Source organism: Choloepus didactylus, chromosome 6 (assembly GCF_015220235.1).
Source record: "Choloepus didactylus isolate mChoDid1 chromosome 6, mChoDid1.pri, whole genome shotgun sequence".
Taxonomy (NCBI): domain Eukaryota; kingdom Metazoa; phylum Chordata; class Mammalia; order Pilosa; family Megalonychidae; genus Choloepus; species Choloepus didactylus.
Window position 1 is genome coordinate 81864876 of NC_051312.1, and position 27705 is coordinate 81892580.

Below are 27705 nucleotides of genomic sequence, written 5' to 3' on the forward strand. Positions count from 1 at the left end.
ATTGCTTCCAAACCCAGGCTCACCAGTACATCCACAGAACCCAGAATATACAAATAAGTTATGAAATAATTATTGAATACACAAATGACTTAACTAATGTAATAATTAATGCTGATGTTTTTATATAACTCTCTCTCTCTTTTTAATTATACTGGACATTTTGGTAAAATATTTTTTTTCCTTTCCTCTAAAAAACCTTTCCCTTAGTTTTCAAAAAACATGCATTTATTATCTTTTTTAATGACTTAGTGTAACAAAGATTTTTTCATTACACAATAAAAATTGTCTTTAGTTAAAATAAGTAAATATTTCATGAAAATATTCTAAGTTATATCATGACATCCAAGGCTGAACTGAATATCCAAGACTCAGGAAGTTAAAAAGCCTGGCTGCTACATTACTTCAACAACAGGAGAGCCTGACTGTCTTTTCTGGAATTGGTGGCAACAAATGTTTCATCTCTAATGCCTTTGGAACAATAAGTATAATCACCTCAGATTGGGTCAGATTGCTAAACGTGGTTCAATCTGTTATCTGGAGAGTAGCATCTCTTTACATTCTTATTTAATAGGAACAAGAATGTATCCAGACAGTTCTTGGCAGGAGGAAATCACAGGAACTGGTCAGGATCATGAAAATTTGGTTCTTTGGCTCTTTTTATTAACACATGCAATTTTCCTACTTTAGCTCATTTCATGGGGTTGTTTTGAAGAAAGTGAAGTTTATATTGTTCATGTTTTTATATTGATTGACTAATTAGGATAATGAAGTGTTTTGTAGCAAAACTTTGTATGGAAGAAAATGCCAGCCTCTTGGATGCTGAAGGAATTAGTGGTCTTTTCTTCTATTTTTTTCTTACCATCCTGGTTTTTGTTTGCTGGTTTGAAGTATCTGTCAGGGTCATGATTTCATGGGAGATCAAAAGATAAAATATTTAGTCCTATTTTTATACTAAAGTATAGCTGTATTAAAATTTATGATAATCAAATCAAAACACAAAAGATAGTACTTGATAAAGTCTTCAAAGTATATTTTATTTTTACATTTCTTCAAATGATTGTGGAACTTTTAAAAATCTCTCCCAAATTTGACAGTTTAGGGACAGTTGTGGGAACATGGGTTCTTGAAAAAAGCAAATACAAATGCATTGATGTTTTGCTAGCTCACTGAGCTAATACCAAGAAGCCATTTTTTTCTATAATCTTAAAGAATCATGTGGGTATGTTTGTACAGGCCCTCTGAGAATTGCTGAAATAAAGGAAACATTATGGAAAATATATCAGTTTCCAAAATGTACAAAGCTTTGAAAATAAAGCTTCAAAATGTCTGAAAAAATCTGCAAAGCTTGGTACAGTGCTTATATATAACGAGAACCAATAAACCCCATGGACTTTAAAACCCAAAATATTCCAAAAATTAACTTAAATAGTATGGCATTAGTGACATTCTTTTCAAAGCATTTCACTTATAAGAAACCTGCTAAGACTGTTCTCACCCTTATGAAAAAGCCTAATCCATTTCTAAAACAAAAAATATGATTTGCAAGAGAAGCAACACTGTACAACTCACTGGTAAATTAAGATTCCTGAAGTTGTAAGAAATGGAGCCAAAACAAGTCACACTCAAAAAAGGATGGTTAACACAAGAAATGTGCCCTACATAAAGTGTATGAATGGAAGCCTGCCCAGCTAAATGAAGCAGACAGAAGTCAGAAGTCCAGGGTCATTCACCAAAGCAGCAGCAGTCTTGAAATCCACACTGCAAATTCTGGCATCCACTAGCATTATCAGCACTAAGACTGTTAATGTTGTCAAAGTAGTAAAATTATTCATCATTTAGAGATGGGCATGCTGAAACCAAATCCTGCAGACCTGTACCAGTTAGGGTAAGACAACCAGAGAGATTAATGTGCTTCAAATAAGGCAGCCCTCCTCCCAGAGCCAAAACCCTGAGACCATGGTCTTTGATTAGATGACATCCAGACAGGCTGAGGAACAGAAGTACACATCCAGTCTCTTGATCAGATTTTTCACTCTCAGAGTGAACTAACTCTTTTCCAATATGCAATCTAGTCCTTGATGTTTTTCTACATAATGCAGAAGACTCTAGGAGTGCTGACATCATTCTAAGAGCTGTCCCTGTTCAACAAAATGAATGACCACAATACGCAAAGCACATTACAGACCACAATATGGAGAAGCACAATGCTGCTGCCAACTGACACTAGTCCTTAGTCCAACAACATCCTTACTGTAACAACCAGAAGTGAGGCAAGTAAAGTGGGATGCTGTTTCCACTATACAAGGACTTTCAACATTTCTATGTCTCTATTCTACAACATCTTCAATGTCAGCCAAATCTTCAGAATCTACCATCCACACCTAAGCAGAACTGAAATTTTCAGAAACAACAGGCTGAGTCCAGGGGTGTTCATTACCTATTTTTTCTTCAAGGTCTCTGTTAGTTAAATTGTGCAAACAAACATCCTGCTTCATGGACGACATGGAAATGTCTTTATTCTTCCATGTAATCAAAGTAATTTTGCTTCTAGATGTTTTCAAAAGGCCACTCTGATGAGATGTCAGAATTCCAAGAGCTCCAGATATCTTCTCTAGAGCCACATCTGTGATTTTGTCATATCCAGACAGATCAAGATGCTGAAGACTCTGGCAGCAACCTAGCCAAGACCAATTGCCAAATGCAGAATCTGAAATGTCATTTTGGGTAAGATCCAGATGCTCCAGGTTAGGACAAAGCTCTAAAATCTGCCTAACCTTTTTGCTGGAAATGGCAGAGATGTATGCTAATGCTAAAGTTTTTACAGAAGTACCAACATAAGGTAGAACATTATGAATTAAGCCATTGGAGTAAACATTTTTCCATTTGTGCAATGCTGATAATCAGTTCCTCTGCAGACTCTTCAGATTCATCTCTATCAGCATCTTCATCCCACTCCTGAAAAGCACAACTTTCATCTTTTCTATTTTTCAACCATTCTTCATCAAGTTCAGTAACTAGTTCAGTTGCAGGACCACTGTGTCAGTCAACTCTAGCCCAATAAACAAGGTAAAGATGTTTCCAAAGTGATAGTTTTTGCCAGCTGAGACCATTTAGTGCTTACTTGACTGCATCGGCATACATCTTGAGGACTGAGATAAGTGAAAATTGATAGCATTACCTCAGGAGGAAGACGAGTTATACTTGTGGAGTGTTCTGACACTTCCTTTTCTTTTGCCAACTTTTTCATCCACAGAATATTTTAAAAACTTCTGTTGCTCTTCAGCTTAATTCCATAGGCTAAGACCTCTAAGGAGTTCAGCAGTATCCTTGTGAGAATAGTTTGTGCAATCACTTTCTGTTTAATATCCTTAAACTCTTCATAGGTAAAATATTTCATTAACATGGGCTGAAAAACCTCTTCTTCCTCTTTCATGTGAGGAGGAAAATCTCTTGTAAAAGCCTCCAATCTCTCTTTCAGATGTTTTGCATTACAATTTGACTGCTCTTAACATTCTTCATTCCCTGTTCAAAGAGGCTAAGCATCTCAGAGAGTTTACTGTCAGAATGTACAGTATAAATGGTCTGCTACGTTGTTGAAGCAAACCAATAATACATTCCTTTTCAATCTGCTTGTGCATTTTGAACTCCTTAAAAGTAGCATACAAAGACTGCAGTAGAGCTTGGAAATCCTTGTTGGAAAAGTTGATTTTAACAAGCTTGTTGTAGCAGAGCCCCACCTGCTGTTTCATCTGCCAGTGTGGGGCAGTGAAGATGTCCACTTCTTCAGGGAAGTGTGTCATTGCCACTACCTCCGCCTGGGCTTCAGAAGCCATGACCACCGCTTCTCCATAGATGCTCTCACCGTGGGGCAGAGACGGCGTGTCCCCCTGTGCATGCCCCAGGCTGCCAGGCCAGCCGGGGTGTGTGGGCTGCCGCCATGGGGTCCCAGCGGCCCTTGCCATCCTGTTTTGACACAAAGGGCTTTCTGAAGAAGAATGAAGATTGCCGGTACGTTATCTAAAGGATAGCATTTGGCATTATGAAAACAACTGCATTGCATTTTTGCCTAATCATAGGAGATCAGTATACAAAAATGAAGATTAGTTATTTTGGCCTCTGGATAGGGATCCTTTATAGGTTCCCCAGACAGGCAAAGAAGGCTTTCAGAAGGATTTTTTTTTTTTTAATATACAAACTAGCCATTCTTTATTCACTGATTGATTAACTTATTAATTATTCAATTATTATTATTGAGTGCCTCCTTTAAACCAAGTTACTAGTTCCTGCAGGTAGCAAACAGTTTGAGACACATTTCTGCTCAATAGCAATTAGATTAAGATATGTAATAGAATATTACTATTATGAAGATATATGCAAATATTGAGGGCCATAAAGCATTTTGAAAATCTTTTCATACCGTTTTATTTTTCTTTTGAGGAAACATAAGTATGTGACCTAAAAAATTCAATTAGATTTTCAGTTATATTTTTTAACAACTTTATGGAAACTCATGTGGTAGATAATTTCAGAGATATAAAAAGAGATAGTTTTATATATTGAAAAGAGTTCTGGATAAGAATTAAGAGACTTAGATGTTCTGTATCCTGCTGCTACCAACTTCTAAATAGGTACACCTAAGTGAGCTATATTTTGTTCAGACAGTATTTAAATGAACAGTGTAAAATTAAGTTACCTTTAAACCAACAGTCTGTAATCTTTGCCTACACATTGTATATATATATATATTTATATATATGTACATATGCTTTACAAAATTACTAATTCTCAATTTTCTATAAGATTTTAAATATATATATATCTTTTAATGTTAAAGGGGGATGCTCATTTTGTTTTTCTACCACTGAAAAAACTAGACCTCCTCAGAGGGCTGAGAACCTCATTTGTGCCTCAACATGCTATTATATCAAGATGATATTTTTCTAAGTTTAGGAAAGATAGAATCAACAGATCTACAAAGATTAGATTTATATAACAGAAAGGTAGTATAAGATTCAATGACAAATACTATAGAGTATCAGGAAATGAGGAAATATGTGTTTGATATATTCAAGGAAACTTCACGGATGAAGTTGTGAATAAGGGTGATGTTCTAGTTTATTTATGCTGCCATTAGGCAAAATACCAGAAATAGATTGGCTTTTATAAGAGATTTATTAGGTTACAAATTTATGGTTCTAAGTCCATAAATGTGTCCAAACTAAGGCATCAAAAAAAGAGGATACCTTCAGTGAAGGAAGGCCAGTGGCATCAGGAACATATCTGTGGGCTGGGAAGGTGCATGGCTGGCATCTGCTGGTCCTTTGCTCCTGGGCTACATTTCAAAATGGCTTTCTCCAAAATGTCTCAGTGAAGACAAATCACTGAGTTTATATCATTGGAAATTAAACTTCCATTGTCTTGAGAACATGACTATCTCACAGTAAATTGATTTTTGGGTGGAGAAGAATATGGAGGGTTCCTTGGCAAATCTGCTTGATGTTCACACTATAGATGATTGGGTTGAGCAGTTGAGGTCAGGTGGAATCAGTAAGTAGACATGAGCCATAAAAATATGAATGAGGGAGGAGGAGTGTTTGGCAAAACAATGGACAATAGACAGTCCGATCATGGACACATATAGAATGAGCACAGCACAGATGTGGGATGCACATGTATTGAGGACCTTAAGCCTCCCCTCTAGAGAGGCAATTCTCAACACTGAGTGGAGGATGAAAACATAAGACACAAAAATACCCAAAGATTCCATGCCCCATAGCACAGTGATGAGAACAAATCCACATATAGCATTAAACTTGGTATCAGCACAGGCAAGACAGATCATATCCTGGTGCAGACAATAAGAATGAGAAAGGATATGGGAGCAGCAGAAGGGGAAGAAGGCCAGTTGGACCAGAAGTGGAATCATGGCAAAGGCACTCCTGAGCAGGGCTGCAATTCCAATCTTGGTGATGAGTTTTGGGGTGAGAATGGTAGCATATCACAGAGGGTGGCAGATGGCCACATACCTATTCAGGGCCATGGCCAAGAGTACAGATGATTCAGTGAAGGAGAAAGTGAATGAAAAGCATGGCCAGGAAGTAGCATATGGGTTCATGAAGCCTGGGTTCTCTCTGGACAATATGTAGGATGGTGCAGTTACCCATTATTCCAACTGTATAGAGGAGACAGAATGGGATGGAAATCCAGCAGTGAAATTCCTCATAGCCAGGGTTGCCTATAAGGTAGAGTGTGGAAGAAAGAGCACTGCTGGAATTGGAGACTGCCATAGGGCTGACTTCTTGATCTACAGTCCTATTCCATAATCGCACTACTGTGGGTAGGATAGTCACAAATGCCAGATCTGTGTCAGGGAAAAAATATGTCAGCGCTTACCTGTAATCAGCCCTAAATCCTTCCCCACATTCCTGCTTTGTCTTTGTCTACTTCACTTCTGGGTGTTGTGAGTTACATAAAATACATACTTTATATCATGTGGATCTTCTCTCCTGCCCCCCAGATGCAGAACCTTCATCTTTATAAACCTGTGGTCATCTCCCAAAGACATACCCAGAAAGAATAGCTCACAACTTGTTCTAGGTTGCATTCTTAATCTGTACATTCTTCTTTAGGAATTTTCTTGGTCAGAGTTATTGTTCCTATTGGAAGCATTTTTTATTTTTGTTACTCCTACAATAATTTACATGAAATTCTTATAACTGCCTGATATTGAAAGTATCTTCAATGATTTTAGAACACCACACAAGATACCTTTACAGAATTTAGGTGAGCAATAGGCTGCAATATTCTTGTTCTTACTCACTTATCCCCATTGATATAATGAATGCCCTAGAGTGGGATCTATGGCTAGTCAGGTCTAATATAAATTTAGTTGTGCCTGCTACCTCAATTTAATCAACTGTTTTTTTAATAGTCCAGATCCTCTAGTGATCTCTATTATTGAATAAAAAATAAAAATTAAGAGTGAAACACCAGTTAAAATAGAATTAATTAAAGTAATCAGTTTGAATTTTTAAAAGAAAATTTTAATATAATAAAATATGTCTTTTAAGGAAAACCCATATGACTCTTGCTTTGATTTAAAAGATTCAGAGTTCTTTTCTTGTTACTTTTCACAAACGATCATTTGTTGAAGACTGGTTCTTTCTACAAAAAAAAAATACACAAAATTGGCTAGAATAAGACTGTTAGCTTCAACCCTCCTGGCACTAAATCATTTGTACTCAAAGTAAATGTGAAAATATTCCTTCCCCATTAGCTTACAGGGGTCAAGAAAAATATATCTGAAGTAACAAATATGAGCTTTCTCTCAAAACTGAACTTGTCCATTACTTTTATAAGCATTCGTGCACAACAAAATGTGGACATGAAAAATTTTATCCACAGGAGAATAGTAACTCCCATTGTTTTATGCATAATGGCTCTGTAAACTCACAACTTCTCTAATAAAGAAAAAAAAAAAATGCAAAAAAGTAAAAAAAAAAAAAAGAAAAAGGAATCTTAATTGCAGCAGAGCCAAAGTTGTTTTGTCACAATTAGGATCTGCAGTAATCATCTCAGCCCAGTTCTGTGGTGTGGTTCCAGCAGATATTCCTGGCAATGGGGCTCATGGCCCAATGTTTCTATGAAATTCTAATGGAATGGCTTAAGAAATTCCTTTCTGCTTAAACTATCTAAGGTGGAATCTGCTGACAGAAACTAATAATCCTGAATAATAAGAAGGAATAAGGCATTCTGCAAGGTGGTTGCATATTTAACTGGATTATAATATAGCTCCCCTCTACTAAGGAAAGGAATATTATGTATTTTTGTCTATTCTGTTACACTTACATGATATAACTTTTAATGCTCACTCATTGTCAATATGGAGCTAAAAGAATCATGCTGGAGGGGCAAACAACAGAATTGTAGTGCTATAGGTTTAGTACTATCCTTAAGAACCATGAGGAAATGAGGTTTCAGAAATATTACAGTTGTTTAGGAATTGTAAGATTCTAAATTCTAATCCCTGCTGCATGACTTTGATGATGTCACTTCTATGAGCTTCAGTGTATTCTTCTGTAAAATGAGGATAAATATTTCCTTTTTTTCTGTTACATTGGGACATTGTGATGAGAAGTAGCTTTCAAAGTATATGGTGTCTATGCAACAAAAGCCTGTTTCTCAAAGAAAACAAGAAAAGGGGCTGTTATAATAGAAACTTGCAGGAAAATAACTCATATTGTGTTTTGAAATGTAAATAATTTTTACAAGGATAAGGGAAAATGATATATTTACAGTAGAATTAAATAGTATTTATTTAATTCTATATAAAAACTGATTAGGGAAAAATCAATTTGTCTATAAGCAAACAAAATAAAACATAACAAAAGAAACAGAAGACGGGGGAGTTCTTTGATACTCCTATGTGATTTCAATGTTAAGATCATGAGCTAAAATAAAAACCTCCAATAAGCAAACAAAACAAAACCAAAAAGCCCTCTCATTGTAAGTTAATAAATTGGTATTTCCCTGTCTTGCTATGTCTATTTTGGTGCTTTGAGACACTTCAATTCCCTTCAATTTATCCCGTATGGATAAATCCTAAATGCAGCATACATTTGTCTCAGACTTTTAATAATGAAAATAGTCTAGGAAATGAAAGATCCATGACCAAGGATTCAAACAAGTAAAGTCTAGAGACAAACTCATTCTTTCTCATTATTAATATTATAACTAAATTCTATCTACATATTGTATAAATGGATACTTAAGACCCTGATGCTTTCCTGACTCTGACTGCTTTATCACAATCCCAAATCCCTGCTTATCTAACTTGGGACTTGTCCAACTCACGCTCCTTTCTGCACTTGCCTTTCCTTATGGCCAAAGGCAGATATGGGAAAGTGTGGCTCATGTGATATCTCCAGATGAAGAATGTAATTTTTTCTCTTCTCTTGGGCAACACTAGTACAAGATCAACCCTTCAGTCAGAGACTCTGCTGGGAAGAAAAGAGGGGTGCCTCTGTCCCTCCCTGCTTTTCCCCTCAGATCTGTTTTCCATGGTCCTTCACTGCCCTTCACTGGTCTATGTGTTGATGTCTCTTCTGTCCTTATTATTCCTCTCCTTTTATTTCATGCCTGCTTTCAGGCTATAATTTAAAGTCTGTCCTCACCATCTCCTTCAATCCCACCAATTTCAGATCTTCCTGTTGTTGATACCCTTCAAATTTCTCATCCATAATCAGACAAGCCACTCTTGGAAATCTGTCATCTTTTAACCTCACCACACAGGGAGTTCAAACCATTTCTCTGACACTATAGCCCCTCTCCCCCACTGTCAAGAATAAACACAAATTATACTTGTGTTTATGATTGAATAAAACAAAAAGCCATCAGATGATTCAGAAAGCCACCTGATTGGGTGGTGATTCTGAAACACCTTAATGATTGATCTCAATGGCTTTTTCTTGAGGCTTAAGATCACATCTGCCTGCCATCTCTTTGTTCACACACCTCTGTTTCCAGCTTGGCGATTACATACACCTATGTTATATCCTGGTCTCAGTGCATGTTTGTGCTTAATTTTAGACAAGTTATTTTTCTCTCTGTGTCTCTGTGATGATAATAACAATTCAACAGGATTGTATTGAGTTTTAAATGAGATATTCTTGGTCAATACTTAGCACAAAGCCTGATATACAGTGATAATAAAATGATGATGATGATGATGATGATGACAACAGCAATAACAACTGAAGTCATATTCCTTTAAAGCCAATGGTGGGGGAGAACTGGGGTGCCCCTGGAGTGTCTTCCCATAGAAGAAAATGGCATGAGTAAGGCAAGACATCTTACAGAAGTGACCTTCATAGGCTGTGGTGTAAGAAGCAGATTACATCAGATTCATCTCTATTTCATTCAGTGAAGACTCAGCACAGCCAGAGTTCTGAATTACTTCTTGAAACTTTACCCTCAAATCCCTCTGACAGTTATGTTTCCCCTGTCAGTGTGCTTCTCATTTTATTCAGTGCCCATTTGGAAAGAACAGAGTCTGTTGTAGAATGGGACGTGTTACCAGGAAAAGGAAAAAGATCCTTGGGACCTCAGCCAGCTAGGAATCTGAGCAATGTTGTTGGTTTTCTAAAGTTACCACAAAATACTCCATATTTGCAGTAGTATCTGATCCTCCTATTATACCACAGACCTTTACCTTGTAGCACTGCTTTGTTGGACAGTCTAACTAACTCCTATTGCTCCTGACCCTATCATTTGAAACTCATTCACTGACCATATGAGGAAAATAGTGATCACTGGAGCTAGTTTGTGAATTTGAAAGTCTTAAGGACTTTTAAAGTATGTTGAGATCACTGAGCTGAAAAAAAATCCCATTAAAAATCACTTGGCATACTTGACATTGGAAAGAACTTGAAAGTTATCTAGGGCAATGCTTATCTTATTCTGGAATTTCTCCTCTGTTATGCCTGAAAATGGTCTTCATCATGTGTGAACTACATGTTCATGGGGAGAGAGGATACCACCTGCCACAGAAGTCCAGGGAATCATAAATAAGTTCTGTCTATCTATAGATTCTCCCTTTTGTGGTTCTGCCTTGGAGGCTACCAGCATGGACCTGAACAACAAAGATACTTACAGTGAAAATTATGTCCTTCGCTGAATTGAGATTCTCTCCCTTCCTGAACCAGATCTATGTCCTTCTCATGTACTCGATATCTGTTCTCAACTCTCACTCTCTATTCTTCACCTTTCAAGGTCCCTCTTTATATCTTCCCACTCCCTCCCACTTTTATTTTTCCCATGTCTCATGCACTTGGTAGAATAATTCCCCTTGCTTGTAGTAAATGTTCCAGTTCTCAAAGCATGAGGGATGAATTAATAAGTCCTGTTCTGGTTTGTAGAGATATGAGGCCCGAAGATAACAACAGGACACTGATGGTAACCCTGTCAGTGTCAACATTTCAGTATATGGCCATTTCCATGATCTGCTTCCACCACATCCAGATTGCAGCAGAGTGCTATCATTTAGGAGCACAGTTAAAAGGACCTTATAGGGATAACCAAATATTTATTTACTGAATATCTGGAGCCAAATAGTAGTTTGGAGCCAGAATATGATAGGGTACTAAATAATTTTATACATTGTATAATTAATGAAGATTTATTGAGGATTTAAACTATGATGGGTCTAGATGCTGTAGCTTAAGTGCTTAAAGTGACTCAAATTCAGATCTATTATTATATACTGGAGTAAAATGATACATAGTTATATGACTTGCCTGCCTCAAAATCGTACAATAGGGAGAACCTAAGATGGCAGCTAGGAGAGACAGGGCAAAAAAAACACCTCTGTGAAAAATACTGGATAAAAGCCAGAAAGTGAACCAGAATACCAGTTCCAGCGATTTACCAGCTGGACAAGGTCTGCTGAATCCACAAGGACCGTGCACTTGGTGAAACCAGGAGTCTGTGTTCTGAAACGAGTGAGTAAGCCTGCTGAATATCCAGCAGCCATGCTGTGGTGTAGGGAAACCATAGGTTGGTGTTTGGAGGTGGGCTAGTTCTTTTTTAAAAAACCCAAAAGTGGCTGCTGATATGGCAGCAAAAACTGCACAGTGAAGCATGGCAGGAACAGGCTGTGCAAAAACCTCCATATCTCATGTGGAAGATAGCCTTTCACACACCCACTGCTAATTGTCTTGGAGCAAGAAAGACAGAGGTGAGCCAAAAGGGGAAAATAACCATGCCCCTTGCAGCCATCTTCCCACCAGGCTGGGAACACTCCTGCCCAGCACTGGTGCCACAGCCCAGAGCCCCACCAAAAAACCCAGTGTGATAGGAAGTGTTTCTGGCAATGCACACACATGCCACAATATAAGGCATGGACAATAGCCTTTTGCACACCCACAGCTAATTGTCCTGGAGCTGGGAAGGTGGAGCTGTGTGAAAAGAGGGAAATTAACACGCCCCATACAGCCATCCTTACAGCAGGCTGGGAATGCCCCTACACGGCCCAGCAGCCCAGAACTTCCCTTTAGGGATGGCATGCACTTGTAACATAGCACAACCTTTCCTCAGCAGAGACACTTGAAGGGCATGGCTTGGAAGAGGGACCCACTCAGAAATCCAGGGACCATACACCAATACCAAGGACTTGTGGGTCAGCGGCAGAGACAATCTGTGGCAAGACTGAAATGAAGGTTTAGACTCTTGCAACAGCCTTAAATCTCCAAGAATACCTGGATGGTTTGATTATTAGAGCTGCCCTCCCTCCCTAACCACTCAGACACATGCCCCATATACACGGCAGACAGCAGCAACAACACACCCAAACTTGGTGCACCAGTTGGACCCCACAAGAATCAGACCCCCACACACCACAAAGACAAAGTTGGGGAGAACTGACTTGAGGGGAATAGGTGACTCGTGGATACTATCTGCTGGTTAGTTAGAGAATGTGTATGCCACCAACCTGTAGATCTGACAAATTAGAGATTAGTCTTTGAGTAGTCCTACATATCCTGAAACAACCCTATCAAGTAAAGCAAATGCCAAGAGGCCAAAAACAACAGAAAATTTTAAAGCATATGAAAAAACCAGATGATATGGATAACCCAAACCCAAGAACCCAAATCAAAAGATCAGAGGAGACACAGTACTTGGAGCAATTAATCAAAGAACTAAAGACAAACAATGAGAGCATGGCACAGGATATAAAGGACATAAAGAAGACCCAAGAAGAGCATAAAGAAAAAATTGCAAGAGTAAATAAAAAATAGACAATCTTATGGAAATAAAAGAAACTGTTGACCAAATTAAAAAGATTCTGGATACTCACAGTACAGGACTAGAGGATGCTGAACAATAAATCAGCAACCTCAAAGACCACAGAACAGAAAATGAAAGAACAAAAGAAAGAATAGGGAAAAAAAATCAAAATAATTGAAATGGACCTCAGTGACATGATAGATAAAATACAACGCCCAAATGTAACACTCATTGGTGTCCCAGAGGCAGAAGAGAAGGGTAAAGGTATAGAAAGAGTATTCAAAGAAATTGTTGGGGAAAACTTTCCAAACCTTCTACACAATATAAAACCACAAAGCATAAATGCCCAGTGAACTCCAAATAGAATAAATCCAAATAAACCCACTCCAAGACATATTCTGGTCAGACTGTCAAATACTGAAGAGAAGGAACATGTTCTGAAAGCAACAAGAGAAAAGCAATTCACCACATACAAAGGAAACAACATGAGAATAAGTAGTGACTACTTAGCAGCCACCATGGAGGTGAGAAGGCAGTGGCATGACATATTTAAAGTTCTGAGAGAGAAAAATTTCCAACCAAGAATACTTTATCCAGAAAAGCTTTCCTTCAAATTTGAGGGAGAGCTTAAATTTTTCACAAACAAATGCTGAGAGATTTTGCTAATAAATGACCTGCCCTACTTTGTATACTAAAGGGAGCCCTACTGATGAGAAACAAAGAAAGGAGAGAGAGAGATAGAGAAATGTTCAGTACTAAAAAGATTCAATATTGATTCATAAAAGGACAATAAGAGAGACAGGGAAAAAATATATCTGACAAACATAAACCAAAGGATAGGATGGCTGATTCCAGAAATGCCTTCACAGTAATAACATTGAATGTAAATGGATTAAACTCACAATTAAAAGATATAGATTGGCAGAATGGACCAAAGAATATGAACCATCAATATGTTTGCATGCAAGAGACTCATTTTAGACACAGCAACAGAAAGAAATTGAAAGTGAAAGGATGGAAAAAATATTTCATGCAAGCCATAGCCAAAAGAAAGCAGGGGTAGCAATATCAATCTCAGATAAAATAGACTTTAAGTGCAAGGATATTATGAGAGACAAAGAAGGCCACTACATACTAATAAAGGGGACAATTCAACAAGAAGAAATAATGATCATAAATGTTTATGCACCTAATCATGGTGCCACAAAATATATGAGACAAACACTGGCAAAGCTAAAGGAAGCAAAGGATGTTTCCACAATAATTGTGGGAGACTTCAACACATCACTCTTTCCTATAGATAGATCAACCAGACAGAAGACCAATAAGGAAATTGAAAACCTAAACAATCTGATAAATGAATTTGATTCAACAGACATATAAAGAACATTACATCCCAAATCACCAGGATACACATTCTTCTCTAGTGATCACAGAACATTCTCCAGAATGGACCATATGCTGGGACATAAAAAAAGCCTCAATAAGTTAAAAAAAAAAATTGAAATTATTCAAAGCATGTTTTCTGACCACAATGGAATACAATTAGAAGTCAATAACCATCAGAGACTTAGAAAATTCACAAACACCTGGAGGTTAAACAACAAACTCCAAAAATAAATGGTTTATAATGTAGAAAGAAATTAATGAAGGGGGAAAGATAACCCAATAAGAACAGATAAGCTGCCATGGATGAATTTAATGTTCTGGGAATGCCCAGGAATTACTATGGTTTGTCAATTTCTGATGGGTATGGTAGGAACAAGTTCACAGAAATGTTGCTATATTAGGTTATTTTCTTGGGGTGGAGTAGGGACATTTTGGAAGTAAAGTAGTTATTTTAGGTTAGTTGTCTTTTTCTTAGTCCCTTGTTATGATTTGTTTGAAAATTTTTTTATTATGTATCTTTTTAAAAAAAATGTTTTGACAGTTAATTAAAAAAAAGAGCTAATTAAAAAAATTTTAAAAATATGCAGAGCCCCCTTGAGGAGCTGGTGGAGAATGCAGGGGTGTTGGGCTTCCCCACCTCCATGGTTCCTGATGTGCTCACAGACATAGGGGACTGGTGGTTTGATGGGCTGAGCCCTCTACCACAAGACTTGCCCTTGGCAAGACTACTGCTGCAAAGGAGAGGCTAGGCCTCCCTATACTTGTGCCTAAGAGCCTTCTCCTGAATGCCTCTTTGTTGTTCAGATGTGGCCCTCTCTCTCTAGCTAAGCCATATTGGCAGGTGAAATCACTGCCCTCCCTGCATCGACCCTGGCAACATGGAATATGACTCCCGGGGAGGAATCTAGAGCCGGCATCGTGGGATGGAGAACATCTTCTTGACCAGAAGGGGGATGTGAAAGGAAATGAAATAAGCTTCAGTGGCAGAGATTTCAAAAGGAGCCAAGAGGTCACTCTGGTGGGCACTTTTACACACAATATAGAGAACCCTTTTTAGGTACTAATGAATTGGAATAGCTAGCAGTAAGTACTTGAAACTATCAAACTACAACCCAGAACCCATGAATCTTGTAGATGATTGTATAAAAATGTAGCTTATGAGGGTTGACAATGTGATTGGGAAAGCCACATGGACCACACTCCCCTTTGTCCAGTTTATGGATGGAGGAGTAGAAAAATGGGGAGGGGGGGGAGAAAAAAAAAAAGGAAAGCACCCAGTGTTGTTTTTTACTTTGGTAGTTCTTTTTCACTTTGGTTTTTATTCTTACTGTTTTTATGTGGGTGGTAATGAAAATGTCAAAAATTAATTTTGATAATGAATGCACAACTGTATAATGGTAGTGTAAACAATTGAATGTATGCTTTGTTTTGTATGACTGCATGGTATGTGAATATATCTCAATAAAAATTAATTTAAAAAATTGTACAATAAATAATAAAACTAATGTCATTTCTGTATCCTGATTTTCTGGTGCAATAATTATTTCACTGTGCTTTAGAGGTCTTTTTGATCAAATATGAATACACTAATAGGTTAAATCTGGTCTGACTCTAAATAGAAACTATTGTTCAATGAATAAAACCCCTTATGTTTGTCAACAATATTGACATGAAAATATCTATTGGTAAATTGAGCCATGAGAGTGTTGTCATATGCACTGCTGAATGATTAAATAATAATCTCTAACCATATACACAAAAATTATTACATATATGCCATAGCTTACTAATGTACAGGGACTTTGCATTTACTACACTCAATTGAGACCTGGCTTTATCAGGAAGTGATTATATCATTGGAATAATAGTTCTCATAAAAAATGGCTAATTATTAAAGGAATTCACCATAAAACAATGGCCTGTGATAATGAGGCATTATTTTTATGTTTTATCACCTCCATCTTCTCACCTCTCCTTCTGAAATAACTAGAAAAAAGAAAAAAGGATTTCTCTTTATTGCCTTCTCTGATAATGCAGAATTCTCCTTATTTTTTAATTACTTTAGTATTAATTTAAATCACTTCACATCATCTCAATTTTTTATGATCAAAAATCCCAAACTTAGGGGATTACCATTAGATTTTAGGTTTTCCTCCATGTAAACTCTTTGCATGTGGTTTATACATTTAAGAGGTATATAATGGAAGGGAATAAAAAAGTAATTATACCTGCCTCTCTCAATCCCCAACTTGAAAAGAAAAAAAAATTCTTTGAGATGCTTATGTCATGAACTCAATCATTAATGATGGGGATAATGTGACAAGCAAATATCCACCTGTAGAAATAAGGTTAGATCACCAAGCCCAAGAGCGTATACACTTATGTATGTCAAGATGGTTTCTGAGAGAAAAGTGTGCTTGATCTACTTTCCAGATCCACCTTCTTCTGTACTCTGACCATAATGGACTGCATCAACAGGTCCTCTTGCTCTCTGGCTTCTGGTTAGGCTTGGCCCAAAAGAAGAACCGATAGGAAACTGAAATGCAGAAGAATGTGAGATTGGGGTATTTACCCCCCTTCTCCCTACCAACACACCTCATCATGGTGGCTGCATCCCTGTGGAGAAATTTACAGCTTATGACCAGTGTCCTTCTCCATATGCCCACTTGAACATGATATCTATTTCCTGACAAGACCTTAACTAATACAAGGGGAAAATGACTTCCTCATATAGAGGTATGCACCTCTCTCTATATTCCTGTGTTTATCACTCTTGCCACGTCTGTTTACAAGTTTATGACACTTTGAATCTGTGTACATTTTGAAAATGTTTTCTTTCAAAAATCTGGATGTTCATTTGTGTGTTTTTTTCCTCCAAAGTGAAAGCAAGGACTTCAAAGAAGCCAGTTGCCCAAGTATAACACATAAAACTTTACATACATCTTTGCATGCTTAGTTTTTCTTCATTCAACAATTAGAAAAAAACTGCCAGTTTCCACTGAAAGACAAGAAGAAGACACAGAAAAAGTTAGCCTAGAGAGGAAAAAGACAAAACGCCTCTCTCAATAAAGGAGATTGAATATGTTTCTTAGTGGGAATTTGCATGGAGCAGAGTTAATGTGAATCAACTGTGATTTCCCCTGGAACTTGGACAACTGTTATGAAAAATAAGACCACATAATCGGAATTTAAGAAATAATATCTTTATCATGTATGAATCTTAAACATATGAGAAAAGAGAAGGAGTTTTCTTCAGCCAGAGGCTGGATTACCATCGTATCCTATTTCCCTTACACATTGAAACTTTACAGGTTCTTTGTTATATTGGAGCAAAGCCTAAAGTCTTGTAGTCAGATTCGGAGAGACAGACTCATGAGTGGAGATAAGACCACCCACTTGTAACTCAGAAGGAAAGAGGAAGGCAAAGCTTGTGGTCATAAGTTAAATACCTCAAGAAGTACAGAATGGTTCTGATAGCACAGATTTTAAAAAATCCCAGAATCTGTTCAATAAACATTTAGAATCTGAATAGGGGATCAAGTTAGTTTTCCAGGAAACAAAAAGCCAGAATCCTTTTTGTTAGTTGAAATTTTCATTTTTAATTAGTTATTTATTTTTTAACTTTACATTAGGAAAATAATCTACATGTAAGTAAAGAGAATATTACAATAAATTTTCATATGCACTTCACCAAGTTTCAATAATTATCAACTGAAGCATGGGTTTATTAATTTTTATACCTGCACCCATTTCCATGCTTCTTAGATTGTTTAGTGATGGACTACATGCATTATATAACTTAATACACAAATATTTAATATTTGAGTCATACATTTTCCCCTAAGAAATAATCATACATTACATATTTTATTTTATTTTTATGAAAGAATCTGAGTCCATTCTGATTTAGTATTTCCCCATACTGTTGGCTTGATTTTTTCCCAAATGTTTATATTATTCTTTAATCATGGTTTTTAAAAAGTTCACCAGCATATGCCTGAATGTGAACTTTTTGTCACACTGTAAAATATTTTTAGCTTTTCTACTCAATTTGTGCTGTTCTCCCCTATAAGTATCCCCCATCACTGAGATCATGAATCTTCAAGGTCTGTCTTAATTATCAATTATTAACTATTTTACTATATTTAACATTTCCTCTCCTTTTATTTATGCCTCTCATTTTACTTCTTGAAATAAAATTATGCCATGCCAATTTTTTTCAGTATATTTACTTAATCTTTTTGCTATTCTGTAGCAATCATGGCTCCCTTTGCTCTAAAATCAGCCTTCTCATCTTACTTTATCTTTAAACTATTTTTTCAATAGGGGTTTTGTTCTTTTAAATTCATTTGCAACTGTAAAATTTGTGATCTTAGCCTTCCCTTCTGCTTCCTAACACAAGTTTACTTCCTGAATGATTTTTGAAAACCATGAATCTGTATAGATTTTTTTTTTCTTAACTCTTTCCTATATTCTTTCTTCTTTTTTGGTAATGCTAGCTATAGCATTATTGTTCTGGTTTGCTAATGCTGCCATTAAGCAAAATACCAGAAATGGATTGGCCTTTATAAACAGGACTAATTTGGTTACAAAGTTATAGTCTTAAGTCCATAAATTGTCCAAGGCAAGGCATCAACAAAGGGTACCTTCACTAGAGAAAGGCCATTGGCATTAGGAAAACCTGTTAGCTGGGAAGGAACATGGCTGGCATCTGCTTGCTCCCAGGTTGCATTTCGAAATGACATTCTCCAAAATGTTGCTTTTGGAGTGTTTTGCCCTCTCTTAGCTGCAGCTCCTCTTCAAAATATCACTCTCAGTTTCTCAAGGTCCTTGTCTGTGAACCCCTTTACACAACTCCAGTGATCCAATTAACACCCACACTGAATGGGCAGGGTAACACCTCCATGGAAATTATCCAATCAAATATTTCACTTACAGTTGATTGAGTCACATCTCCATGGACACACACAATCAAAAGAATTCCAATCTAATCAACACAAATATGTCTGCCCCCACAAAATTGTATCAAAGATTGGAGGACATAATACATTCAAACTGGCACAATCATATAAAATGCATTTGATTATGTTTTTCAACTTCCTATTATGTCACCAAGAGAAGATTTATTGGGATAATTTTTAACAGTGTTTGTACAAAAATAAATTGATTGAGTTCTCCTTGAATTCTCTTTCCATTTACCTAACCCCTGTTTCTATCATCCATTTAGTGCGTAGGCTTTGAGTACTGAAAATTCTTTTTTTTTTTTTTTTTTCCTTTTCTCTTCTGTACCTGAGAAATGGAGTGAGGCAGCATGGGATTTGGACAGTTGCAATTGATGATGATTTTATTTGCATTTTTTCCACTGTATTTTTCTACTTCTGCACATAGTCAGAGATACTGACCAAAGTGGTCTGATATATTTTGTTACTCCACTTCATGAGGCACATACAGCAATTTTGATATGAAGTCTTGTTTGGTCTAATGGATCTTCCCATTTGAGGATAAGTAATTCTATGCATTCATTGTCCAAACTTATTCCAGCATTCATTCCTATACACAGAAAGGGAAAAAATGCCATCTTTTCATTTACTCCATATCTAAGCTCAAATAGCTATCTGGCAATGATTTGACTCCAGAGTTTGCCTCACTCTTTTACCTAGTTGCCAATGCCAATGGTATTGCATGTTATCTCTGTGAACTTTGAGCAGTTAATTAACTTCTTTGTCTTAGTTTCAGTATGCAAAATTGGACTACTCTCTGCCTGAATCAAAAGTAGCTCCATAAATTATTTGAATTAAATAAATTTGATCTTATATCTCCTGACTCTAGGATATTCTAAAGCTAGGAAGTAATGATAGAAGCAATTGCAACATTTTCTGGTGGAGCTTATGAAGTATTATAGAATGATTATGTACCAAATGTGTCCAAGAAGTTCTAAAGAGGAGATCTTCATGAAGAAGAAAGAAGATTCAATGATCAAAATAATGGGGATTTTTTTTTGTCTTCTAAGTCTGAGCAAGCCCAACTCTTTTGGCTGCCAATAACCTTAGGAAACCTTGGTGAATCTGCTTTGTCTTGATGCTATAAATAATTGAGTTGAGTACTGGTGGGACCAAAAGGTAAATATTGGCCATGGTTATGTGGAGTATGGGGAAGGAGTGTTTTGCAAAGTGATGCACTAAGGATAGGCCTATCATTGGCACATACAGAATGAGCACAGCACAGATGTGGGAGGCACATGTATGGAGGGCCTTGAACTTCCCTCCTTGGGATGCAATGCTTAGCACAGAGTGGAGGATGAAAGCATAAGATAAAAGGATTCCCAGAGAATTTACACCCCAATAAAATGCAACAACAAATAAGCCATATACAATGTTGAAAGAGATGTCAGCACAGGCCAGCCGGATCACATCTTGATGCAAACAGTAAGAGTGGGAGAGAACATGGGAGTGACAGAAGGAAAATGTGGGAATACGAGTTAGAATGGCAGGGAGAACAATGGAGCAGCTGACTACAATGATGATCCCTATATAAAGAATGCATCGTGGGGTAAGTTTACTGGAATACCTCAGAGGATCACATATGGCAACATACCTGTCAAAGGCCATGGCTAGGAGCACAGATGACTCCATCAGAGAAAAAGTATGAATAAAATACATCTGGGCTACACAAGCATTGACCCGAATTTCCTGAGCATCAAACCAGAAGATTTTCAGTACAGTGGGCAGTGTGGAGATGGACATGCCCATGTCAGTAAGGGACAGCATGGCCAGGAAGTAGTACATGGGCTCGTGGAGAGTCTTGTCAGTGTGAATGATGTGAAGGATGGTGCAATTGCCCAATATTCCAACCAGGTAGAACATACAAAAGGGGATGGAGATAAAGTGATGCCCATTCTCATAGCCAGGAATTCCAGTGAGGTGGAATGAAGCAGACTGCCCAATACTGGAATTAGAGCCTACCATGATGATGTTCCAAGTGGCTCTTTACCTACCCCAAAACTGTGTGTTCCTAAAAGAGAGAAAAACACAGAAATAGAGAGAAGATAGCAGCTCATATTTTTCTTACTAGGTTTTCTCTTTACTCTTTTTGCTTTGTACAGAACCTATCTATATTCTTTATAAAATACTCCTTTGCCAAATGTTTTGCAAACTTACCCAAAATCACTCTCCCTTTCTTAAGATATTACAGTTTAATCCATTAAACAGTTGCTATCAGGTAGTTGTCTGTAATGCTTCTGGTCTTGGCATCATTTCTAGGAAGTTCTCTCTCTCTCACACACACACATACACATTTATAATATATGTACAGAAATGCTTCCCACACTCTGTTTCCAATTTGAATTATTTACATTTAAATTGTCATATTTGTACCATATTATATTTCTATGAAATCAATATAAAGGCATGTTATAAACAAGTAGAATAAAGTTTACAAACAGAAATGGTTTGCCCAAGGCCATGTAACTTTAATAACTTTAATAAATGCCAATATCAATATCTTATCATGTAGACTGAGGTTTCACAGAACAGTGATCCCTCACCTATCTGGTCACTGCAGCTGTGTGATGTCTTGCTCAGAGGTTGAAACTATATCCTTATGACTACCGCCTGCAATACCGAATGCCACAGCAATGTAAATACAAATAATAAATTTGCTTCCCTTAGATACTTAAACTATTTTACCACCACACTTTCTTCCTGTCAAAATAGCTTCTTAAGTCTGTTACTAAAGTCTTGCCTTTTAACTACATATGTCCTATCCCTCATGCTTCATTGACTTTTCATGCAGGTTTTTAAGCTTTGAATTAAGGTTTCTATGTAGTTAAAAAAAGGAGGTCCTACTAGACAATTCCTTAAACTTAATTCTGGACCTCTAATCACATCTTTTTTTTTTTTTTTTTCCTTGTTTTTCTTTTCTTTTTTTTTTAACTTTCCCTTCTTTTTTAAATCAACTGTATGAAAAAAAAGTTAAAAAGAAAACAAACATACAATAAAAGAACATTTCAAAGAGACCATAACAAGGGAGTAAGAAAAAGACAACTAACCTAAGATAACTGCTTAACTTCCAACATGTTCCTACTTTACCCCAAGAAAGTTACATAATACAGCAACATTTCTGTGAACTTGTTCCTACTATATCCATCAGAAATTAACAGACCATAGTCATTCCTGGGCATCCCCAGAACGTTAAATAGCTTATCTGTTCTTCTTGGATTATTGTTCCCCCTTCCTTAATTGCTCTCTATTGCTAGTTCCCCTACATTCTACATTATAAACCATTTGTTTTACATTTTTCAAAGTTCACATTAGTGGTAGCATATAATATTTCTCTTTTTGTGCCTGGCTTATTTCGCTCAGCATTATGTCTTCAAGGTTCATCCATGTTGTCATATGTTTCACGAGATCGTTCCTTCTTACTGCCGCGTAGTATTCCATCGTGTGTATATACCACATTTTATTTATCCACTCATCTGTTGAAGGACAATTGGGTTGTTTCCATCTCTTGGCAATTGTGAATAATGCTGCTATGAACATTGGCGTGCAGATATCTGTTCGTGTCACTGCTTTCCGACCTTCCGGGTATATACCGAGAAGTGCAATCGCTGGATCGAATGGTAACTCTATATCTAGTTTTCTAAGGAACTGCCAGACTGACTTCCAGAGTGGCTGTACCATTATAAAGTCCCACCAACAATGAATAAGAGTTCCAATTTCTCCACATCCCCTCCAGCATTTGTAGTTTCCTGTTTGTTTAATGGCAGCCATTCTAACCGGTGTTAGATGGTATCTCATTGTGGTCTTAATCTGCATCTCTCTAATAGCTAGGGAAGCTGAACATTTTTTCATGTGTTTCTTGGCCATTTGTATTTCCTCTTCAGAGAACTGTCTTTTCATATCTTTTGCCCATTTTATAATTGGGCTGTCTGTACTATTGTCATTGAGTTGTAGGATTTCTTTATATATGCAAGATATCAGTCTTTTGTCAGATACATGGTTTCCAAAAATTTTTTCCCATTGAGTCGGCTGCCTCTTTACCTTTTTGAGAAATTCCTTTGAGGTGCAGAAACTTCTAAGCTTGAGGAGTTCCCATTTATCTATTTTCTCTTTTGTTGCTTGTACTTTGGGTGTAAAGTCTAGGAAGTGGCCGCCTAATACAAGGTCTTGAAGATGTTTTCCTACATTATCTTCTAGGAGTTTTATGGTACTTTCTTTAATACTAAGATCTTTGGTCCATTTTGAGTTAATTTTTGTGTAGGGGGTGAGGTAGGGTTCCTCTTTCATTCTTTTGGATATGGATATCCAACTCTCCCAGCCCCATTTGTTGAAAAGACCATTATGGCTCAGTTCAGTGACTTTGGGGGCCTTATCAAAGATCAGTCGGCCATAGATCTGAGGGTCTATTTCTGAATTCTCAATTCGATTCCATTGATCTATATGTCTATCTTTGTGCCAGTACCATGCTGTTTTGGCAACTGTGGCTTTATAATAAGCTTCAAAGTCAGGGAGTGTAAGTCCTCCCACTTCGTTTTTCTTTTTTAGAGTGTCTTTAGCAATTCGAGGCATCTTCCCTTTCCAAATAAATTTGATAACTAGCTTTTCCAAGTCTGCAAAGTAGGTTGTTGGAATTTTGATTGGGATTGCATTGAATCTGTAGATGAGTTTGGGTAGAATTGACTTCTTAATGACATTTAGCCTTCCTATCCATGAACATGGAATATTTTTCCATCTTTTAAGGTCCCCTTCTATTTCTTTTAGTAGAGTTATGTAGTTTTCTTTGTATAGGTCTTTTACATCTTTGGTTAAGTTTATTCCTAGGTACTTGATTTTTTTAGTTGCTATTGAAAATGGTATCTTTTTCTTGAGTGTCTCTTCAGTTTGTTCATTTCTAGCATACAGAAACATTACAGACTTATGTGCATTAATCTTGCATCCCACTACTTTGCTAAATTTGTTTATTAGCTCTAGTAGCTTTATCGTCAATTTCTCAGGGTTTTCCAGATATAAGATCATATCATCCACACACAATGACAGTTTTACTTCTTCTTTTCCAATCTGGATGCCTTTTATTTCTTTGTCTTGCCAGATTTCCCTGGCTAGCACTTCTAGCACAATGTTGAATAACAGTGGTGACAGCGGGCATCCTTGTCTTGTTCCTGATCTTAGAGGGAAGGCTTTCAGTCTCTCACCATTGAGTACTATGCTGGCTGTGGGTTTTTCATATATGCTCTTTATCATGTTGAGGAAATTTCCTTCAATTCCTACCTTTTGAAGTGTTTTTATCAAAAACGGATATTGGATTTTGTCAAATGCTTTTTCAGCATCTATTGAGATGATCATTTGATTTTTCCCTTTTGAATTCTTAATGTGTTGTAATACATTGATTGATTTCCTTATGTTGAACCATCCTCGCATGCCTGGAATGAACACCACTTGGTAATGGTGTATGATTGTTTTAATGTGTCTTTGCATTCGATTTGCAAGTGTTTTGTTGAGGATTTTTACATTTATATTCATTAGGGAGATTGGCCGGTAGATTTCCTTTCTTGCAGCATCTTTGCCTGGTTTTGGTATTAGATTAATGTTAGCTTCATAGAATGAGTTAGGTAGTGTTCCATTTTCTTCAATGTTTTGAAAGAGTTTAAGTAAGATTGGTATCAGTTCTTTTTGTAAAGTTTGGTAGAATTCCCCTGTGAAGCCATCTGGCCCTGGGCATTTATTTGTGGGAAGGTTTTTGATGACTGATTGGATCTCTTTGCTTGTGATGGGTTGGATGAGGTCTTCTATTTCTCCTCTGGTCAGTCTAGGTTGTTCATATGCTTCCAGGAAATTGTCCATTTCCTCTACATTATCCAGTTTGTTGCCATACAGTTGTTCATAGTATCCTGTTATAATTTTTTAAATTTCTTCAGGATGTGCAGTTATGTCACCTTTTTCATTCATTATTTTGTTTATATGGGTCTTCTCTCTTTTTGATTTTGTCAGTCTAGCTAGGGGCTTGTCAATCTTGTTGATCTTCTCAAAGAACCAACTTTTGGTGATATTTATCCTCTCTATTGTTTTTTTTTCTCTATGTCATTTATTTCTGCTTTAATCCTTGTTATTTCTTTCCTTCTACTTGGTTTAGTATTGGTTTGCTGTTCATTTTCTAGCTTCTTCAGTTGATCCATTAGTTCTTTGATTTTGGCTCTTTCTTCCTTTTTAATATATGCATTTAGTGCTATAAATTTCCCTCTCAGTACCACTTTTGCTGCAACCCATAGGTTTTGGTATGTTGTGTTCTCATTTTCATTCATCTCTATATATTTAGCAATTTCTCATCCAACCCACTTATTGTTTAAGAGTGTGTTGTTTAACCTCCAGGTATTTGTGAATTTTCTAAGTCTCTGATGGTTACTGACTTCTAATTGTATTCCATTATGGTTAGAGAATGTGCTTTGAATAATTTCAATCTTTTTAAATTTTTTGAGGCTTGTTTTATGTCCCAGCATATGATCTATTCTGGAGAAAGTTCCATGAGCATAGAGAAGTATGTGTATCCTGGTGATTTGGGATGTAATGTTCTATATATGTCTGTTAAATCTAATTCATTTATCAGATAGTTTAGGTTTTCAATTTTCTTATTGGTCTTCTGTCTGGTTGATCTATCTCTAGGAGAGAGTGATGTGTTGAAGTCTCCCACAGTTATTGTGGAAACATGAATTGCTTCCTTTACTTTTGCCAGTGTTTCTCTCATGTATTTTGTGGCACCTTGATTGGGTGGATAAACATTTATGATTGTTATTTCTTCTTGTTGAATTCCCCTTTTATTAGTATGTAGTGGACTTCTTTGTCTCTCAAAACATCCCTGCATTTAAAGTCTATTTTATCTGAGATTAATATTGCTACACATGGTTTCGTTTGCTGTAGCTTGCATGAAATATTTTTTTTCCATCCTTTCACTTTCAATTTCTTTGTGTCCCTGTGTCTAAGATGAGTCTCTTGTATGTAACATATTGATGGTTCATTTTTTAAATCCATTCTGTGAATCTATATCTTTTAATTGGGGAGTTTAATCCATTTACATTCAACGTTATAACTGTGAAGGCATTTCTTGAATCAGCCATCTTATCCTTTGGTTTATGTTTGTCATATATATTTTTCCCCTCTATTAATATCCTTTAATGTACCCATACCGAATCTCTTTAGTACTGAACCTTTCTCCAAGTCTCTCTCTCGTTTCTTTGTTTCTCTGTCTGTAGGGCTCCCTTGAGTATCTCCAGTAGGGCAGGTCTCTTGTTAACAAATTCTCTCAGCATTTGTTTGTGAAAAATTTAAGCTCTCCCTCAAATTTGAAGGAGAGCTTTGCTGGATAAAGAATTCTTGGTTGGAAATTTTTCTCACTCAGAATTTTAAATATTTCATGCCACTGCCTTCTTGCCTCCATGGTGGCTGCTGTGTAGTCACTACTTAGTCTTATGCTGTTTCCTTTGTATGTGGTGAATTGCTTTTCTCTCGCTGCTTTCAGAGCTTTCTCCTTCTCTTCCATGTTTGACAGTGTGATCAGAATATGTCTTGGAGTGGATTTATTTGGATTTATTCTATTTGGAGTTCACTGGGCATTTATGACTTGTGTATTTATGGTGTTTAGAAGATAAGGGAAGTTTTCCCCAACAATTTCTTTGAATACTCTTCCTAGACCTTTACCCTTTTCTTCCCCTTCTGGAAAACCAATGAGTCTTATATTTGGAAGTTTTATATTATCTATCGTATCCCTGAGGTCCATTTTGATTTTTCAGATTTTTTCCCCATTCTTTCTTTTGTGCTTCCATTTTCCATTCTGTCATCTTCCAGGTCACTGATTCATTGTTCAACTTCCTCTAGTCTTGTACTATGAGTATCCAGAATCTTTTTAATTTGGTCAACAGTTTCTTTAATTTCCATAAGATCATCTATTTTTTTTTTTTATTTAGTCTTGCAATGTCTTCTTTATGCTCTTCTAGGGTCTTCTTGATATCCTTTGTATCCCGTACTATGGTCTCGTGGTTCATCTTTAGTTCTTTGATTAGTTGCTCTAGGGACTGTGTCTCTTCTGATCTTTTCATTTGGGTGTTTGGGCTTGGGTTATCCATATCGTCTGTTTTTTTCATATGCTTTAGAATTTTCTGTTGTTTTTGGCCTCTTGGCATTTGCTTAACTTGATAGGGTTCTTTTAGGATTTGTAGACCAATTGAAGTCCTTATCTCTAATTTATCAGATCTACAGCTTCGTGGCATACACTTTCTCTAAGTAACCAGCAGATGGCGTCCGCAAGCCACCTGTTCTCCACAAGCCAGTTCTCCCCTGCTTTGCCTTTGTGGTGAGTGGGGGAGTGAGTTTTGTGTGGTCCAATTGGTTTACCAAGCTTGCATGTGTAGTTGGTGTTGCCCACCCTGTATATGGGGTGTGTTGAGCCATGGTCTTTTAATCCAGTCTTGTTGGGTGGAATCTTTTGATTGAATGTTTCCATGGAGATGTGACCCCATCCATTCAGGCTGGGTCTTAATTAGATCAC

The 27705-nt window shown here is 36.8% G+C and overlaps 1 protein-coding gene and 2 pseudogenes across 1 annotated transcript; all 3 read right to left on the reverse strand.

Moving 5' to 3' along the window:
- Positions 1–1722: 1722 nt before the first annotated feature.
- On the reverse strand, positions 1723–3863 carry LOC119538527 (annotated as a pseudogene).
- A 1572-nt stretch (positions 3864–5435) lies between these two features.
- On the reverse strand, positions 5436–6287 carry LOC119537119 (annotated as a pseudogene).
- A 13890-nt stretch (positions 6288–20177) lies between these two features.
- Positions 20178–21137, reverse strand: LOC119537120 (olfactory receptor 51G1-like). The gene has a single exon (XM_037839709.1). It carries the CDS (start codon positions 21135–21137, stop codon positions 20178–20180), a length of 960 nt encoding a protein of 319 aa, XP_037695637.1.
- Between the last annotated feature and the right edge of the window lie 6568 nt (positions 21138–27705).